Source organism: Perca flavescens, chromosome 14 (assembly GCF_004354835.1).
Source record: "Perca flavescens isolate YP-PL-M2 chromosome 14, PFLA_1.0, whole genome shotgun sequence".
NCBI lineage: Eukaryota > Metazoa > Chordata > Actinopteri > Perciformes > Percidae > Perca > Perca flavescens.
The window spans coordinates 13,424,725-13,444,597 of NC_041344.1; the positions used below are offsets into that span (position 1 = coordinate 13,424,725).

At 40.3% G+C, this 19,873-nt stretch overlaps 1 protein-coding gene across 2 annotated transcripts in view; it reads right to left on the reverse strand.

Annotated features, from left to right (window-relative positions):
• stt3b (STT3 oligosaccharyltransferase complex catalytic subunit B) overlaps positions 1 to 19,873 on the reverse strand; it is an 88,557-nt gene that overhangs the window by 15,934 nt on the left and 52,750 nt on the right. For both annotated transcript variants that reach the window (XR_003694239.1, XM_028597113.1), the window contains exons 4-7: positions 14,075 to 14,140; positions 6,299 to 6,398; positions 4,565 to 4,663; positions 2,411 to 2,557 (exon numbers count right to left, since the gene is read on the reverse strand). Coding sequence is in view for 1 of the 2 variants with exons in the window: in XM_028597113.1 (XP_028452914.1) it covers positions 2,411 to 2,557; positions 4,565 to 4,663; positions 6,299 to 6,398; positions 14,075 to 14,140 (412 nt within the window). In the remaining variant the exon portion in view is untranslated. The remainder of the gene's footprint in view (positions 1 to 2,410; positions 2,558 to 4,564; positions 4,664 to 6,298; positions 6,399 to 14,074; positions 14,141 to 19,873) is intronic.

Here is a 19,873-nt window from a genome sequence, read left to right on the forward strand (position 1 = left end):
GCAGTTTCACAAAAAAACTGGCATGTCACTGACTCCCACACTGCTCAATTCAGATAGCATGACAGGCAACGTTTACCAGACAGCGGTTGAAGTCTGGATCCTCACGAGACTTCGGCAGGCAGGCAACCAATCTAAAGATGCCAATATTACTGTAGATGTGATGTGCCACAATCTCTTCACACTGGGCAAAAGGTGTGACTGCAGTGTTAAAAACATAATCTGGTTTGTTGTTTATTATTGGTTAAGGAAAGTAAATAATCAGCTGTTTGGTAAAAAAAAAAAAAAAAAAAAAAAAAAAACTTGCTTTAAGGCTCATTACACACTGCAGAAAAGGTGCGCATACGCAGACTAAAGGGATAAGTACACTCTTTTCTTACACAGTAAACTATACCAGGAGGGAAAGCCAGTTTCAAATAAGTTTTAATCTCATCATTAATCTGAACACTTCAGCAGTAGAAAAATAAATGCAATAAATAGCAAGGAGGCAACCTTTTTAAAAGGTCTGAAACCTTGTGGCCACAAACGCACGCAGAGCTGAAAATAATGAGAAAAAAAAAAAAGGACAAAGTTTAAGCAGCTGGCTGTGCGCATCAGGGTTCAGCCAGGCAAGTCAAAAACACCACATCTATAATTCCACAAAAAGGCACAATCCTCCACAAACGCTAAACAGCTCTCCAACTTATCATCAGTTTATATTTGTTTATCATTTGCCCTCCAGGTTTAATTTTCTGACAAACCAAATGCTAATTAGCAGCCCACTGGGGAGGCCTGGAGGTCAGACCATCGTGGGATAGTGTATGAACATAACGTAACTTCTGGCTAAATAAAGAAAACTAAATCTAAAATGCCTGCATCATCATCAAAAAGTCTTGTCAACTGATCCTTGCACAAAAGGCTATCTGTCCACCAAATCTCAGCCAAATTCTGGATAATTTCTTACATATTATGCTAATAAACAGACAAACCAGTGGGGCTAAACACATTACCACTTGAGTATAAAACTATAATTTGAATGTTATATTATGATAACTGATCTTGACACTGATACACAAGACTGCACTAGGAAATGAATCCAGGACATACTAAATGTAGTTTTTGGTTGGCAGTAGCTTGGCTTTGACACATCCTTATGGGTAGATGGTCTGCCACAGTAACACGGAACCGCTTATCTTCACCAACTTTACTACATAACAGCGCCTCATACATTTGCCATTTTTCTTCTGTCGGATTCCCAAGTGCAACTGCAATACAAAGAATGTTCTTATTTTGGGGTTTATGTGTTGACATTCACAAGAATATTCTGGTTGCATTTGGGAGACTCAACTGTTATATTTCCTGGATTGGGCAGGCATTTCCGTTGTTTATAACCTATACAAATGCATACTGGATTAGCGGTTTGTTTATGTCCAGTAATATGTATATTTATTAATGAGAAATTCCCTCATTTATCAAGCCATGCTACTGGTTCGAGTGATAACTGCTTTCAAAGGGCACTACAACTAATTATTCTTTTTTTATAAATGAATCGATTGGTTACTTTTTCAACTAATTCAGACACCATTTCCCAGTGTCTTCAATTTGCTTGTTTTGTCCCACTAACAGTATAACACATTGAAGACATTTAATTTACAATGACAGTGAAAAGTACTTTACAAACTAGGGCTGGGTATCGTTCAAAATCTTTCGATCCGGTGTCAATTTCAATATCTCAGTTTTGATGCCGGTTCCTAATGATACTTTTTTCGATAACATATGTTTTAAAATCCATTTCAACATCAACAAAAATACATTAAACACAAAGCTTTTATTTTCCACCTTAATTGTGAATCAAAACAGTTATCAAAATTAAAAAATTCTGGTACAACTGCTCACTCAGAGTAACTTTAAATTATTAAAAGTGCCTTGCAAGCTCAGCCTGTCAGTCAGTCATCAGGGCAGAGAAACCACTGTTGTGCCTGCTTTTCTAAGAGGAAGTGTAACGTCAACAGCACTGCGACCGCTTTTGGCTCGCCATAAAGATCATATCGCAGCAAACGCTGTCTGCGTAAAGTTTTGAAAAACTGTAACCACACTTGAAACCAACCGTGACTCTCTGTGACTTCAACAAAACTGCAGACCGTTTACTCCGTCCGCACCTGTGTGTGTGTGTGTGTGTGTGTGTGTGTGTGTGTGTGTCGGAGCTCCGCTCTGTGTCGATATGCAGAGAGGACAGATAAGCTTGCGCTGACGCGCTCAGACGCTTTTAGAACCGAAATTTGGCACGGAAAGATAAATACAATTTTTTTTCCGGTGCCATAAAAGTAACAATGTTCAGCCCTATTAAAAACTAATCAATTGGACAAAAAAAATACAATAAATGAGATGGTTTACAACTATATAAAACTGAAATCATGTGAGCAGACATACAGACCTGTGTATGTGAGATAGATCACAGTGAGGAAGACCACGCCAGCAGCAAGAGAGACTCCGAGGAAGAAAAGTGTCTGGAACTCCTGTCTGGTCAGCCTGTCCTTCAGGTACTGCAGGAAGGCATAGGCTTGGAGAAGTGCAAACACACCTGAGAAAGAAGCCACAGACAAACAACAGAATAAGCAAACACACGTAGGAAACTCACTGCGATTTATGTTGCCTCCTGCTGGGTACATAGCAGGTTTACGTGGTTAAGAAGCGCCGCTGTCAGTTTGGCAGAATTCACGACAAAGCAGTTTGCGATAGCCCCTTTGGCTGTTCATGCAGATGGGAAAGACAAATACTGCGGAAAAACAGATTTCAAATGCATGATTCAAATGTGTGTGAATACTGTCGCTTTCCCTTGCCTTGTCTTTATTTTTGCAGCCCCTTCAGTCATACTTCTTTCTGTGTCTGTGTTTTTTTTTTTAAATCATAAGAGGCCTGCTTTACCTCCCTTTCATCACCACCCATCCTTTGACAAATCTTGTGTGAAATCACCCTACTCCTCCCGCTAGCACGACCACCGCCCCAGTCAGGTCTCACCCATTTCCAAGGTTAAGCCCCTGTCTGTCTCCTAGTGAGCCGTCATGGAGCTAACACGCTTGTCAGTTTATGCCACCCTGCCTCAAGGGCTGAAATCCCAGCGGTACCGACAGGTCCACGGCTCTGTCACTCTCTTCCTGTCTCCCACCGTGCTCCCTGTATGCTACCACCAGATGTTCTGAGCAGCTGCTACCCCAGCAACGTAAAAACCGAGAGAGGCAGAGATGATGTTTGGTGGTGGATTCTTTTCAAAGCCTCTAATAATGCGGTTTGTGTTGAAGAGACACTGTAATACAGGGACACTTCAACGTAAAGCCTGCTGTAGTGTTAAGAAAATCCTCAATAAAAAAGGTGCTGCTCGTCTTCTTTAAGCTGCCAATGATGTCCTCTCCCAATCTGGATGTAAATGAACAACAGAATCATGCACATACATACAATACGCACCCATCCGTGCGGTCAGCAGATGGGCCCACTCGAGTGGCAAAAATGAACAAACTCGGCAATAAACTACCCGGCAAGCCAAAATGAAAAGTACTTAAAAGTGCTAAACCCATATGGGTGGCTTGTGAAGTCGCTTACTTATTTCTATTTTGTAAATATATTCTGAGAAGGTCCTTTTTCCTTCTACACAGAGCATGACTAACACGGTCAGCGCAGGGGGATTCCATCCCCGCTGCAGCCAATCAATCTTAAAGTGTATACATCCACGGTACTGTACAGTAAGGTGCTTTGGATAACAAGCAAATGGCGTATACAAAGTCACACCTTTAATACATGAACTTCAGCAATCAGCCTTGCCCTTGTGTTGCAGCATAAATTTGTTGGCAGTGTCAGGGCAGGTTGGTGGAGGTTGACATGAATTCTGCAATCTCTGCATTGTATCAATATGTCCTTGTATAAAACCCAGACAGTCTGCTCAGGTACTTTATGTATTGCACTGCTGAACAAACTGTGAACCAAAATAAATGAACCTGTGTGAGGATGCTTCACCTTGTAAGACCACTTTAATAATGTATGTATGTATGTATGTATGTATGTATGTATGTATGTATGTATGTATGTATGTATGTATGTATGTATGTATGTATGTATCTATCATGAAGTGTTAAAATACAATCAATGTCACTGTAATTTAAGGTTGTATCAAGTCTTTGTTTTAGCAAAGACAAATGTAGCATTAAGCCTGCATCAACTGATTTTTGAACTGACACAGAGCTACATGAGGCATTCATTTGGTAGTCATGTTTTAAACAACCTGATTTTTTAATAGCTGCTAAAAGCATTATTGCATTTAGCAAACTAGTTGCTTAATTTGTTAGGGGCAGGTAGTATATTGAAGGAAATAAGAGTGAATCAAACAGTTAAGTTGAGGGCTGTGCTATCACATACTTGTGAGAAACTGACATTTGGCGGAGAAAGGTATGAATGAGTCATAACTTAATACGAGAAATGCTGACTTCATCACTGCACTCTAGACGACATTCATGTTGAAACTTTGTAGAAAGGAAATTTGTTCTTCCAAGAAGCTCGCAGGATCAGCTACCTTGGAGGTAGAGAGGGTGGGACTCACCGGCAGCAGCCATGTGCTCGCTGGTCCTGATAGGCTGGAAGCCGACAAAAGGGATCTGCATCGACAGTACGAGACCCACAATGTAGAAAGTGCTGTACGCTGTAAAGAGAGAAGAGAAACAGGAAAGAGAGGGTAGATCAGATAAGAAATCAAAATAAACGATTGAACTACTAAAACCTTCTTTCCCACTACTCCAGTTTGGGTCCTACTAAGAGAAATCTACATCAATAGAGGTATTTAAAGTCTATTGATTTTCACTGACACACCTCAGAGTGAGTAAATAAAAAAATACCCAATCTAATGTCATCGCTGAGAAAATGGGAGCTGTCTCGACGCAGTGTGGCGGGAGGCCTGGAGTGAGACGACGGTGCTGAGAACAGTTACCTTCGTAGCTGGGGGGAACATATTCGCAGACACGCCAGCTTAATTAACATTTCATACTCTTCCTGAAGATGTGCCTCGTTTTTGAAGTAGTTGTGGCCGCCCTCAGCTATCTCTTTCTCACACATCTGCTATTGACTCAAGACGGGGAGAGAGATGAATTGTGAGGGAATACAGACTGCAAGGCATTTTATTAAACTGGGGTTTTCTTTTTTTTCCTATTTGTATGTTCCTTCGAAGTGACTTAGAGACACCTGGCTCTGAAAAGAGGAACTGCAAGATGTAAAGAGGAGTGCAGGTGAGGAATATACACACCTGCAAACTCAGAAGGGCTGAAAAAGGTTCTCTTCGGATCTACACAATTCACGCGGATGACATTTTTCCATTCAAAACGGCGATTTTCGCCAAAAAGCAACTAGTTTGCAGGTATGAATAGGACAAGCCTGAAGACAATGTCTTTTCTGTCAACAGCATGTCTACAAATATATTTCTCATTTGCTAAAAAAAAAAAAAAAAAAAAAAAGGTGCATGAGGTTGCTGAATGATGCTCTGGCTGCAGACATATTTGAAGAACAATAAAAGGTAGGAGGATACTTCATCAACCAGCCACGCATCGTCAACTTAGAAATGTATTCTTGAAGAACCATTTGGAGAAAGAGCAGAGGGAGGTCAAGGCCCTCTCACTGTGAAGAGGCCATAAATTATTTTCAAAGCTCTCAAAGACCGTGCTTTGCAGTTACAGTATGTGGGGCATATAATCATGTGTAAAGGATACTTGGCATGGTATCATTTTTCTTGACCTCAACAGAAGTGCCTGCCATGAGCTTGCGACTAAGCTGACGACGGCTGTGTGGAGGGTTTGCAGTATTGAGCTTGAGTTCTCTGTGCCAAGAGATAATGTGCTGGAGCTGCCACGTGCTCTGTTGAACTGGGATGTTCAGTAGAATAACAAGCATATCCTCTTCACCAGCGCTCTGCCTCTGGTATTTGCACAATAAATAAATAAATAAATACATTTTAAAAATAAAACAGGATCAGGTAGCAGGTGGCTGCTTTTACTGTTAAGTGGTGCGTGGGTGTGTGGCTGTCTGCACTCCCAATGATGGAATGCTTACGGTTGTGGAAGATGAGCACAGGCGTGACTGGGCATTTGAGCTCGTTTCAGGGTCAAATGCTTGGGCAACGATGTTGGGAGACGCATAGAAAAGAGTAGTGCATTGTCTGTTTATTGCATACATTTCAATTCCAATGGAAGAGGATCTGAAAAGACTGCCAGCTTCCATTCAAACTAATGTACGTAGGGGAAGTTACACAGTAAAAGTTATTGTGTGTGCGTGAGTGAGCGTAGCTTACCGATGTAGACTCTTCTGCTGTAGCGTTGCATCAGCATCAGCACAAACACATGCAGAGGAATCAGGTTGATAATGAACACATAACCTCCCCATGCTGACACCTGGAACACACATACAAAGACATGTCAGTCAGCCTGTTAGGAACGGTCTTCATTTAGAAAGACCTGGCCCGTATGATCAATTATTCTTCATTTTGTTTTCTTTTTCAAAGAAGGTAACCCTGCTGAGTCGAGGCCCTCCTGTTAAAAAGCTACAAATCTGCTTTGCAGGACCGTTGTCAGGTTTGCCTCAGTGACGGGAGCTAATCGAAACCTAGAGTCCTGTTGTGACATAAAGGGTTTCCCATGTTACTTAAGCTAAAAAATACATTTAAAAACCAGTTAGATTATCGGAAAAATGCATGTCACAAAACTGAAAACAGAGCTGATACACTTATCACAGAGCAGCGACAATATGCTGAAGTTGTTGGGTCAGCAATTCAAAATAAGCCCCCAATGCAGAAGGTGTTTGTTGTATTTATTTATTTATTCTTTCTTGCTTTTAAAAAGGTCTATATGGAAATGCAATACAAAGTGCAGATTAAAAAGTCTGCCAAAGTCTGATTGAAAGGTACTACAGTATAGCTTTTGACTAATCATCATAGCTCCAATATACAGTATATAAAAAAAGTAAAAGCAGAATATATGTGCATTATGTGACTATAAACATGAAATCACACAAACACAATTTGAATTAAATAAAAAGTCAATTCAATCCATACATATAAACGACACCTGCAGAAAAATCACCACACACACCTTGAATAGAAATTCAAGAATGGATGTAAAACCATCTTACTGCCTCTTCACTATTAGACACAAGCACAGCTATAAAAACCTGACGTATATATAGAATCTATAAAAACTAGGCAATCATACTTTACATGTAAGATGTAAAATGTGAGATGCACCAATAACTTTAAAAGCTCCACTAAAATTATACCTTAAGCGTTTTTGAAGTCCGCTAAATATCACAACGCTGGATGTGGGGGCTATAAAACGACTCTACAAAAGCATCACTGAGAAGTTTTCAATTGCTAATATTTGACTACAGCAAAGGGCAAATGGAAACAGTGAGAGCACTAGACAGACCGAGAGGAGAGCATAAAGAAAGAGTCGAAGTGTTGAGAGAAAGCGAGACAGGAAAGTTTGAAAAGTTGGAAAAGGGATTGCATGTACGAAAATTGTTTGATCCTTTATTCACAGCAGCTTGTCAGAAAGAGCCCCATTGCACCTGCTCTGTACGATAAAAAGAGCATTCATTATACTTCAGCAATCACAGGAAAAATGAGCACATCATCTATAATTGATTAAAAAAAAAAAAACATGAACATGCTAAATTAAGGCAGAGAGTAAAAGAAATCTCCTAAATAAATGCCTACTGTAGCTAAATGGTTAGGTGCCATTATCGTTTGGCAGTAGTTTTCATCTGTTCTCTCAGATGGTGACAGCCAATTAGTGGCGTGAAGAAGTGTAACTTGAATGATTACCAGAAAAGACTTCAATTTAAGACTCATTTTGTGTGTTGACACAGAGGCAGCTGATCGAATCTCTGTTGCTGACTGGCTGGGAAGTAACTAAAAATAACACTCAAAACAATGTGCAGTGCTACTAGCTCTGTTGCTGTAAAACTGAAACATTTTTAAAGGTCTAGTGAGTATGTATGATAACAGAAAGAGGAAAAGAGAAAGAGTGCAGACAGTGTAATTCAAAGCCCTCTTTCTCTGCATTTGGTCAAAACTGGCACAAAGGCGAGATCTCACCCTGTCACTTAAATCATGGCATGTGTTAATTAACAAAAAACATGCCAACCACACCAGTGTTTATCTGGTAAACCTAATTTAAAAAAAAGCCTCTTTAAATTATTGATTCTCTAAGTCAGGCTCTCTAGCATCACTGAGTTGCATTATTGACTCAGATGAATGAAGGTTGGTTTTTCCCCTTTGGGCACATAATTGGGTAGAAGCAGGAGGTCCAATGACATTTGAGAGGGACGGAAGATAGTGTTTTGGAAAAATTCCTATGGTCACTATTTGCAAGTGTTCAGGGCAACTTGTGTAATTTACATACTAAATGAATAAGTAACTACCATTGTGCTACAGCTATAATTAGTAGTTTGCCATTTGGGTTTAATAATTTGTTTACCAAATTGGTATTAAAGCAGGGTTTAGTAACACTATACTTCAGCTGGCATAAAGCATCCATGTTTGTTTGCTATGTAGTGTTATTTAGCACCAAGTTGAATATATCAGTTTCTAAACACTAAGCAACTCTGACGCTGTACTTACAGTGGTGCTAAATGCTAACATCAACATAGTGACATGCTCTCAATGACAATGCTAACATGTTGATGTTTAGTAGGCATAATGTTCACCATCTTAGTTTAGCATGCTAGCCACAAGTATTCACAATTCAGAGATCTGTAAATATGTTAACGTTTTCCTCCCTGTTCCCAAAATGACAAAGGTGGTATCAGCATCTGTTATTCAGCAAACTCTTACAACACAACTTGATTTCAGATTTACTTCTCAAGTCTTTGGATGATGCCAGCAGAGCACACAACTAACCAGAGGAAAAAAGAAAGGTAGAAGCTGGTAGGGCTGGGTATCGTACAAAATCTTTCGATCCGGTGCCAATTTCAATAGCTCAGTTTCGATACTTATAGGATTGTTGATCGACATTCGGTACACAGCCCTAGAAGCTGGCCGTCTGGTCACATTAGAGGATCATGCAAAGAAGAATGCATAACACGATAACCAAAGGAAAGTGAGTGAGTGAGTGTGAATTTGAAATTATGGTTCTATTGGCCAGCCCATTGCCCAAGCCACAGATCAGAAAATGTTTGAAGTAAAGTCTTTTAGTGGTTATCGCTCTCTGCATTTCATACCCGGCTTATCTGATGACCGCGGTGCCACTCTGAAGAGGAAATAGAGAACACAGCATGCAAAAGGGAGAAGGGTTTTACAAGGATTTTGTGTGTGTGAGTGAGTGAGTGTATGCCAAATGTACCATATTTAAAACTAGCAGTTCCTCTCTGGTTCATTAAGAACACTTTAAGATGACAATAAAAACAGACTGCTCTGTGAATCTACATTAGATTCCCCTGTTAGCATGGCTGTATGTGCGTATGCCTGCAATATGAGTCAAATGGTGATCGCTCCAGGGCTAAGCCTTGGGCATAGGCCAGACTCCTGCTTACATTGTACTCCTATCACAATTATCTCACTCTAGATGGTGAAGTAAAACAAGACTAAGAGTCTACAGCCATGTTAGCAGTTCTGTGAGGCTGTAACCTAACATCAGCAGCTAACATAAGCATGCTAATAACAATGACATGCTGATATTCAGCAGGTATAGTGTCCACAATCTTAGTTTAGCAATGATAGCATTCCTCGACAAAGTCATTAGGATACATCTTAAGGCGGTTACACAGCAATGAGACAGCCAACCGTCGGCAGAAACTCCCTGAGTTGGTCCAAAAAGTGCCTCAGAACACACCGAAAAGACGAGATGTAATACATCTCCATAACAGCAGGCGGTGCTAATCTGTATTGTTGCCCAAAAAATGAAAACCGGCAGCTGATTGGACGAACGCATCACGTGGGTTGGTTTTCTACGGAAATTCAAAGCCAGACTGTCATGGCGGCTTGTTCAGAATACAATCTCATATTGTATTAAAATAGTTCACTGAAACGTGTTTCTGAAAACATTTTAAGCAAGAAATAGGCCATGCAGTTGCTGAATCTGTCTTCATTTCAGATAAACAAAAGGTCAGTTTTAAAGATCATCAGATTTTGAGAGACTCTAGTCATGCTCTTTCCGCTCGCCATTTCCGGGTGTGTCCCGACTGCCCTGTCTCCGACTGAACATGTCAGGTCGGCTAAAATAAAGGCCGACGGCGCCTCAGACGGACGACGTGTTTAGGGGATTTAATCAATACTTGATTAAGCAAAGGAGCTTTTGGTATGCACTGATGTTACATGTTGTTCTGCTAGAGTGGAAATTGGAGGGTAAAGTGAGAAAAGTAAGTCAAAGCTTTGGGAATGAGCAGTGCATTTGCTTTTGGTCTGTCCTCTGTCTGTACCCCCAATCTCCACCCTCACTCTTGGTGGGATGAAAGGAGGATGTTGCATAGCTACCAGAATGGTTATTGTGGCTCCTGTCCATCAGTAGGGTCCTGATGCTCTGATCCTCTTCTTAATCTTGTCCTTCTCTGTCCTTTCCCCTATTATTATGCCAAAATCCAGGCAGGGGATCTGTCCCTCTCTGTCTCCATATCTGCTTTACGAGTGTCACATTTGATTAAGCCCCACGTGAAAACGTAGCCTCGGCCATATCCTGATTAAAATGACAGTGTAAAGTGATAAAAAACAGTAGGGGTGGGTCAACGAGTGGATGAAGCACGTTGTGTGAAGGACCAAAATGAGTGGGGGAGGTCGGGAGGTAGGTGGTGTTGATGGAGACATACGAGCCTAGTTTGCTACTCACTGCTAGAGGACTCATCTGCAACAGTGGATGGGCTGCGGATACAGTACAGAGCAACATCACATCGCTGAGGAGAGGGGTAGAGAGGGTGTCCATGTTCCCATTGCTTCTGACGAGGGCAGTGTGGAAGTTACACATCACAGCATATTCTCTCTCCTGTCTTATTCTGCGTTTCTCTCCATCTCTCTGTCCACTATACCCCCCGTATCTTTCCACATCTCTCTCTCTATCCTTTTGTCCGTGCCTGTCTCCATTCTCCGTTTTGTCTCCTATTCTATTCATCTGTCCATCACCCCCCCCCTCTCTCTCTCCAATCCTCTCTATGCCCCCTCGAACGCTGTGGCCCAGTGTGATCGATGAAGCTGGATTTCGGTAATCTGTTTCATTTGATATCTGTCTCACTGCCGGCCACAGAGATTTAGCCTGGAATGAGCAAGAAGCTGGAGCTTTTCATAGGCACTCAGGCTCACTCACATACAAACAATCTGTCACTGCGGCATTGAGCCCAGGCCGTCCTCTTATCTCATCTCTCTCATCAATCCCCTGATGGGTTTGTGCCTGAATTTATGAATAATGCAGACAACACTGGCTAAACTGCTCCTCTTTTTCCATGCCTTGCCAGGTCAATGCTGGACAGAGGACCAATGCTCCCTAACACTACCATCTTAGTAGCACGGTTAATTATCAAGAACCAGATCTGAATTTTTAACTACCTCCAAATACATAAACTATGTGCGGTCCTCCACGGACACTCTGACAAGGCGTACGCACAGAAACGGGTGAGATGACAAACTGCGACATTGACGGCAGATGGATGAAACACGTGAAACAGACCATTGTGTTAAACAAACTGAAATATTGCCTCTCATTGATGATATTAAGAATTCACTAAGCCATTCTTACAATTAATATCCTACAGAAACCCGTTTGATAGATTTGTGGTAAAAAAAAACAGACAAAATAAAACAAGATACCATCGTAAATTCAAATGATTATTTTTGAAAAAACCCTCAAATGTTCTGTAATTATATTGGCATGTTATGGAATTTATTCTCATGAATAATAGATAAACAGGACAAATAATGTTTACACTAATTCTGTTTTTGATGCCTCCCTCTGGCAGAGCACATTTTAATATGGTCATCATATACAGTATCAGTGTTTTACATACAGTGTTTATTTTTATGGCTTTAGATAGTTTTATTTTTGTTTGTTGTAAAGCATGTTTGTGAACAAAACAAAAAAACAAAACATTGTGAAAAGGTACAATAGAAAGCTTTACTAATTACATACTCTATTTGAACTATTTGTCATTTATAATTAGATTAATTCCGACACCTTTAGCTTTTTAGATAAACTCAAATTGATTGTAGAAAAAGGCCTTCCATGCGTAATGTAGGGCCCTATGATTTCCGTGACACGGAAAACGCGGATGGAATCATTGAATCTATGCATGAAAACGGAATTCTCTCATACACGCAGAATCGCACGGAATTTGCATACATTTTGTTGACGTTAAATAAACTTGTTTTTACTTCCTTCTCATTTTTCAGTTTAAAAACAACAAGCGTAGAAAGGTCTACCTACATTTTGTTGCAATGTGTGCTGAAGAGGATATGTCCATTTCCTGTTAAACATTGCAAGCAGGGAGGCCCACTCCCAGAAAACACCAACAGCCTCAGGCGGAGCCACCTGCCGCGGGTCTTTGACCAGCACATGCAAAAAGTGCTGCAAGAGATCCGTGGAAAGAAAATCTTTGTTGTCGACAAAACCTCCGACAACCGAGATCGCAGTGTCCTCACCATTGTTATAGGTGAGCATCCAAAGCTTTTATTTAGGTAATTTTGAATGTGCTTTGCTGAATATATTAACAGTTTAAATAAAAAAGCTGAATTGTGAGTTAGTGACACTGAGTTTTTAAAGGTCAATAGTGCTTAGAAGTGAAAAGAAAACAAGCAAATCCGAAAGGGCTACAAATAAATCCGAAAACACGGAATTTGAAAAAATTAAATAAAATGGAATTTGAAAAAAAATAAAACTGATTTCATAGGGCCCTAGTAATGACGCACAATGGCTGGCTTTGCACTGTTGGAAGATGTGGCAAATGGAGACCAACAGCAAGAAGACTTGCCTGCAAACAAGGAGGAGTGGCCTCATAGCTGGTTTTGAGCTGTCCTGTTGGATCTCTGTGGCCTTTTGGGCCCAGAGTTACAGAGGAGCACTGAGAAACCACGCCGTACCGGTGTCGTGCCGACACCTGTCCCACTTCAAGAGGGGTCAGCTCCAGCGTCCCATGGCAGAAACACTTTCTCTGTGTAGCCCTAGGTGTTTTTTGCATCAATTTTAATATCGGACCATTTCTTTTTAATTTGGGCCACGATCCTACTTCTGAGGCGGTGGCATTAACTGGGTCTGCAACAGGTTGTCACTCTAGAGCTTTTTTTGGCATTAGTAATGCCCACACTGTGCCCTCCAAACATATTTTCCACCTCTCTAAAAAGAACTACAACTTCACATTCAGTGAAAGTCCTTTGCTTTGTTTTCCTCTCTGCACATGTCGGTAGGAATATTAATTTGGGGCATGTCACTGACTATTTAAGGGCAATTATGGGCGTGACATGAAGTCGCCAAAGCTACGCCACATTCAGAGTCAATTTTTATTTATAAATGGAAACTGGCATAGGACATGCGTGTGCACAGTTTTATAAATCCAAATATTTCTGTGCGTACTCCCATCCCATTTTTCGTCCGTACGCCACTTCTGATGCAGAGTTTTATAAATGAGGCCCCAAAGCTACTTTACAAAAGACACTTGCAAAACATGGTAATATTTCATGTAACAAAATCCCTTGTCACTTATGTTGAATTATTTTTATGGCAGCGCAAACATGCTGCAATTTTTGCTTTAAATATACTTTAGTGTCATTGAGGTTGATGAGAACTGAAACTGATGAAAATTACCAATTACCAGTTTCCAAAGGCTAGTTGATTGCACAGCAGTAAAACAATAAAACGCAAGCAAAATACAAAACGCACATACTACCACATATATTTACTTCAAATAAAAAATATAAATGTGTAAAAAGCAGAGTAAACAAGAATTTAAAAAAAAAGAAAAATCAAAAGATGAGAACAAGTCAGTGATTTTGACTTACAATTCTCATTGGGATAAAAAAAATGAGCAGTCAAATTTGTATATGGTTAATGTGTAGCCAGTGTGTTTGTGTCAATGTTTGGGTGTGAACTATTCTCACCATGTAGAAATAGGAGAGACAGCAGCCAATAGTCCAGAATACAGAGCCTGTCTTCACCGATTTCACCTACAAGAGAGAAACAGAGTCTGTTATGAATATCCATATAATTCCAACATCAAATAAGACAACTAGACCGACGGTTTGTCTATCAAAGACATTAGAAACCAAAAAAAACAAAACAGAGGATGCACATCCCGTTATAATAACATGATGTTCAATTGCAGTGGAACATGTTTTAATCTGAACTCATTGAAAGCTTTGTTTACATTGTGATTCACCATATTTAAAAGTCAAGACACATTAAAACTAATGTAAAATGAAAAGGTGTAAAACAAATTCAAAGTTACACCCAGAATGGGTTTAAAAGTGCTAAACTTTCTATTTGTGGGTCTTTAAAAAAGCATTTTAATGATTACAGTTTAATGATCACAGCAGATGTGGAACAGCCAGGCGTGGTAAGAGAGGAGGTGAGAAAAGAGAAGTTCAGACTAGTCTAGACCAACGAAAACATCTTGTAAACAAGCACTCCTTCCCCGCCACAGGCCGATAAAGCAGACAAGTGTAAACATTAACATTTAAAAACACACTGTGATAATGACAAAGTTGCAAGCGCGCACACACACACAAATTTAACAGTGTACTTTTGAATTCAAAATCAAACTCTGGGAGAGTACAAGTGACAATGGGGAGAGGGGAGGTTAAGAGATATGATAACATCCAACAATGGCTGAGAGTTGCTAGTAATACCTAGCAGCACATCCCAGACAGACCCCTGGATCAATAAACTGCGCAGACAGACACACTGACGCTGCTTCAAACTGTTGGCGCATGCACAAAAATAAACTGTCCTCAAGCAGTGCTTTTCTCATGTGTTGAGGTGGGCCACGGTAAGTAGGTCGGCGGTGACCTGATTATCATTCTCTACTATACGAAGGTGGAACATTTGTTGTTATAGGGCCTTGTTGCTCCGTTTAGGTCAATGGGACTAAAATGCCATTGCGATTAGATTTATGTCTCTAGGGGAGATGGGGATGATAATATTACATGCCCTGGTCACAGTTACTGTGCAAGCTGGTGTGTTCTCCTCAGACAATATTCCCACTCAAGTTGAGCCAAAATTAGTGTGCAGCCTTGCATTGTCCATTCAGAGGCATGTATATAGTCAACTGGCGCCTCAACCACCTTTTCCAACTGCCCTCCCAGCCTCCACTCTCTTTGTCAAGACACAAAAGTCACACAGTGTGATACCAGCCCAGCTAATTAAATGTGAGTGAAGAGAAAGAGTGGCATTACTGTTACAACATTATAGGCATGGTGCACAGGGTTAGAGCGAGGCAGTGAAACTGTGTGTGTGTGTGTGTGTGTGTGTGTGTTTGTGTGTGTGTGTGTGTGTGTGTGTGTGTGTGTGTGTGTGTGTGTGTGTGTGTGTGTATTCATGTTACGGAGAGCTGTGGTGTTAAAAAGAGCAGCTCTCTTGGGTCTGAGAGGATTCAATTATAGATTATAGGATGGTGTATGGGTGTGCGTGTGCGCGCGCGCATGCGGGTTAGGAGAAAGGGGTAAACACAGATTAAGATAGTGAAGTTGAATGGGTTATTAGCAGATAAAATGAAGGAGTCGGATAATGAAGATTGGGCTGAGACTTGAGAGTGGCTCTGTGAGTTTTTGCCATGTGAAGGAGAGGACGAGGGTAAAGAGACAATGAACAGGGTGGAAAAAAGGAACGAGCAATACTGAGATACAGGAAGAGAGCAAGGTGGGAAGAACACACACAGAACACAGCTAGAGCAAAACAATGGTAGGGACAAAAGAAGACAAGGACAATTAAAGGAAGACAAGATTGAAGTAAGACGGAGAGGAGGCAAAAAAACGCAAAGACAAATGTAGGTAAATGAGACTGATAATGGGAAGCAGTGGTGCATGGCCGAGATGATTGTTTTTCAGGGCCCTTGCCAAATAGAACGGAGGACGTGAGAGGTGGTAGGTGATTGCAGAGGGATTTTTTAGATGGTACTGCTTTGCTGATGACACATCACCTTAAGAGGCAGTGATGGCTGCTTCAAGGAACACCTGCCTCTCTTGTAGACGTATTGTCCATACACACAACATGACAAGAGTTCATAAGCCCAGAGACAAACAGATGTCCCTAACACACGCATAACGCAGTTGATCCAGATTTCACTTGAAGTTCACCCTTTACACAGTTTACTTGTCTGCAGCACTGCAGAGCTTGCAGTCCTTCTTGCCAAATTGTACGGTGTAATATTAGAGCCCGACCGATAAAGGATTTTTAAGGCCGAGATCAATACAAATATTTGGCGATTTAAAAATACGACGGGGTACTTTCAGTTGGCCTAATAGCTGGTTTGATTTGCATTGAGGGATGATCTTATGGAAAGTACCACATGCCAATCTCTAGGTATGGTGAAGGGTATGTGATGATGTGGGGCTATTTTAATTCCAAAGGGTTAGGGAACTTTATCAGGATGCATAGTATCCTAGATCCATGAAATAACTGGCCTTTAAAAATAAAAATCTGCCTGCCTCTATAATAATAATAATAATAATAATAATAATAATAATAATAATAATAACAATAAATTGAATTTGTATAGTGCTTTTCAAGGACTCAAGTCTCTTTAACTAGTCTAAGTCTATGGGGATTTAACCTAGGGGTGTACGGACTTATGCCCCCTGTATTTTAAGGAAGAATGTGTATTTATTTACAATACATTATTCATTCACAAAGAAAATTGGTGTCCTTAAAGGCTGGATTTTTCCAAATTTTTCTAATTAAGGCATTAAGATCAATTTTCAAAAGCTGATTTTTTTAATTCCTCTTTTTAAATCAACTTTAGCATGGGTGTATTCACTTATGCTGAGCACTGTGAATGTACATATAAAAGCCTGTATATACATGTATGTATAATATACATTTCTAAGTATGTTATGCTCCCAAATCACTGTATGTTTGAGGATGTAAACTCTCCCATGGACACTATTAGCGGTTTAGTTTCACTCTGCTGAGTCTGCACACATGCACAGTGCCAGGTGTATTGTATCGGGACTTAAACTGTAGACACAACAGGCATGCTTAGCCAGCCACCTGGATACCAAACTCTAGGTAATTGCCAAATCAGAAACAGTGAGGGAGTTGTCCACAAGCACAAGCAGAGCGTCTAATATCACAATGAAACCACATGTGGACATGCATCCATGTACGATTTGACAAAGTGACATAAACTGGGAATGCTGAATCCTTGGACAGATAAAAGCTCCCTTCCAACCCAGCAGCAACTGTACTTCCAAGCTTGTTACTCTGTGACAAACAGCAGTGAGGCATGGCATGATGAAATACCTGCACCACTACTTCTACCTGGATGAAAGCCTCCAACGCGCAGCATGTCTTTACGCTGGAGTATAAAAGGGAAATCAATGCCTTGAAGGTAAAATAAAAAAAAAAAAAAACTAGCCTACGAGCTACTATTACCATTCACTGCTTTTCTACAGCTTGAATGAGGACAGTTAAGAGTACTAGTATTCATGCTCACCAACATGATCCACCACTGCCATTCATCAAATGTGTGTATGTAGTTTTTTTTTTTTTTACATCAATAACATTACGACCGTTAAATGATACATCTAAATTGAACCTGGAAACCCTACATTTTAGAGTTTAAATAAAAATACCAAAACTTTATTTCTTTTGGAAAACCAAAAAAAGATTAAAAAAAAAAATACAACATGTGGATGCTGCCTATTTGTTAATTGCTGAGTTGTTTTCAGCATCTACAACAACAACAACAAGGTTTCATTTGTAGCCCCTTATAAAGAGACATCTTTATGCACACACAAGTGATGTGAACATAAAGAGACAACCTTGATTTCCTTGTTTCTGAATTAAACATCTGCAACATGCAGGAAAACCTGTCTTTGTTGTGTGGACAGTTTAGGCTTAACTGTAGCCTGAACCTGTTACTGTGTGCTGTACAGTAAACTATCAGCTGAGACGGAACATTTTATAGTGAATGCTAATGAGCACCGTTGAATGGCCTCTAAATACACACATGCATAAATGTGGGGGCTCCTGCAGGCCTTGCTCTGTTTCGAGCTGTAAAGGTACTCTTTAACAGCTGCAGGCAGTCATGTTTGAACGCTACGGGTATAATGCAAAAAATCACCAATGTAGTATCGTTGTAGTTTAAATAAAACTTTAGCTTTATTTGGCTGCCTTATCTATAACCAGCAGTGAAACATCTCCCTACAAATACGCAGCTACAGTTGGTCAATAACAGACATGTAGGCCTAGCTTATTTGCATGAGTCGCAAAAAGCATTGCGGCATCCTATCATGTGATAATCCTTTCTAGATAATACCCAAAGCTTCTGAGCTAAAATAAAATGTGATGTCCTTTGCCAAAGTAAACCGAGCAGCAGGAGCGATGCAAAGAAGAAGACATAAAATACGCTTTAGAAAGGAGCAAACCAATGGGTGACTGCTGGTATTTCAATTTATTTGGTCATTTCTGTTCTTAATATTTGTCTAATATAACGTTTAAAGCCAGAGATAAAGATGGCTAACGACAGTGTTAACTATAGCTGCTTTTCTTTACAGCAAAGCATTAAGGATAGCCTTAATGATTTCCAAAGAAATATTGTACAGGCATTTTTTCACAGCTGCATGCATCTTTGTGAAAAGGCCATGCATGTTCTCCTTTAATAAAAAAAGGCCTGTGCAAGCAGCTGATTGCAGATCACTTCCTTACAAACAATTCAGTCTTTTGCTTGTCTTTTACATTGATAAATTCGACATTAAATTTGGACTCGCTTTGAATGTTCATATTCATTTGACACATGCTCCTGTGATAATGCAGGCAAGATTCTTTTCTTTTACAGTGATGACTGTAATTGCTTCACTGTAACCTCTTATCTTTATATTCTATGACTCCTGTCTACAGGAACATGAGGCAATTTTGTTAACAGAAAATCATTTTATAGACTAGAAATATGCCCATAGTGCTCTAATGATATGGCTATGTGTTTTGCTAAAGCAATCCTCTCTGACCTCAGCAGCAGAAACAAGATTACTTTAACTAACATCAGATACTGTCCACATCTATTCATTTCATCGTATTTTTTTGTGACAGAAAACTAGCAAAAAATTCAGATCTTTCAAGTCCATGGCTGCTAGCACGCACAGTCAAACCCTCTTCAAATGGTCAAAATTGCGTCAGTCTGGTCTTCAACCAGCCAAAACAGCACGTCATTCCACTTTTCATTACTCTCCACTCTGCGCCCTGTTGCCGTTAGCATTAAGTTCAGGTCACTAATGGTCGCCTACAAAGTATCAACAAACATGTCACCCATGTACTTGAAGTCCCTCATTCAGGTGTACGAGCCTTATCATTCACTATGACGTGCAAATGTACGATTACTAGTCCTACCGTCACTGCTGACACTTCTCCTGTGTGGTCCCTCGGTTTTGAAACTAGTTACCGAACTTGATTCGGTCCGCAGAATTCATTTTGGTCTTTAGAAATCGCACTTATGTTACTTTAGGCACCAACAAGCCTTGTGGCAATTGTTTCAGGTGGAACTGGAAGTTGAGGCACTTATCCTCAAGGCTTCTTCCAGATCTGTGGCTTGGATTGTATGGATTGTATTTGTTTTTTGCTTTGTCTGGGGAATTCATATGTGTAATGCACTGCTCTTAATCAGTTGATGTTGACCTCTTTAGTGTAAGGGAGAAAACCTGGTTTAACTGAAAAAGCAGATTATTTCCATTTACACTGGTTATCCG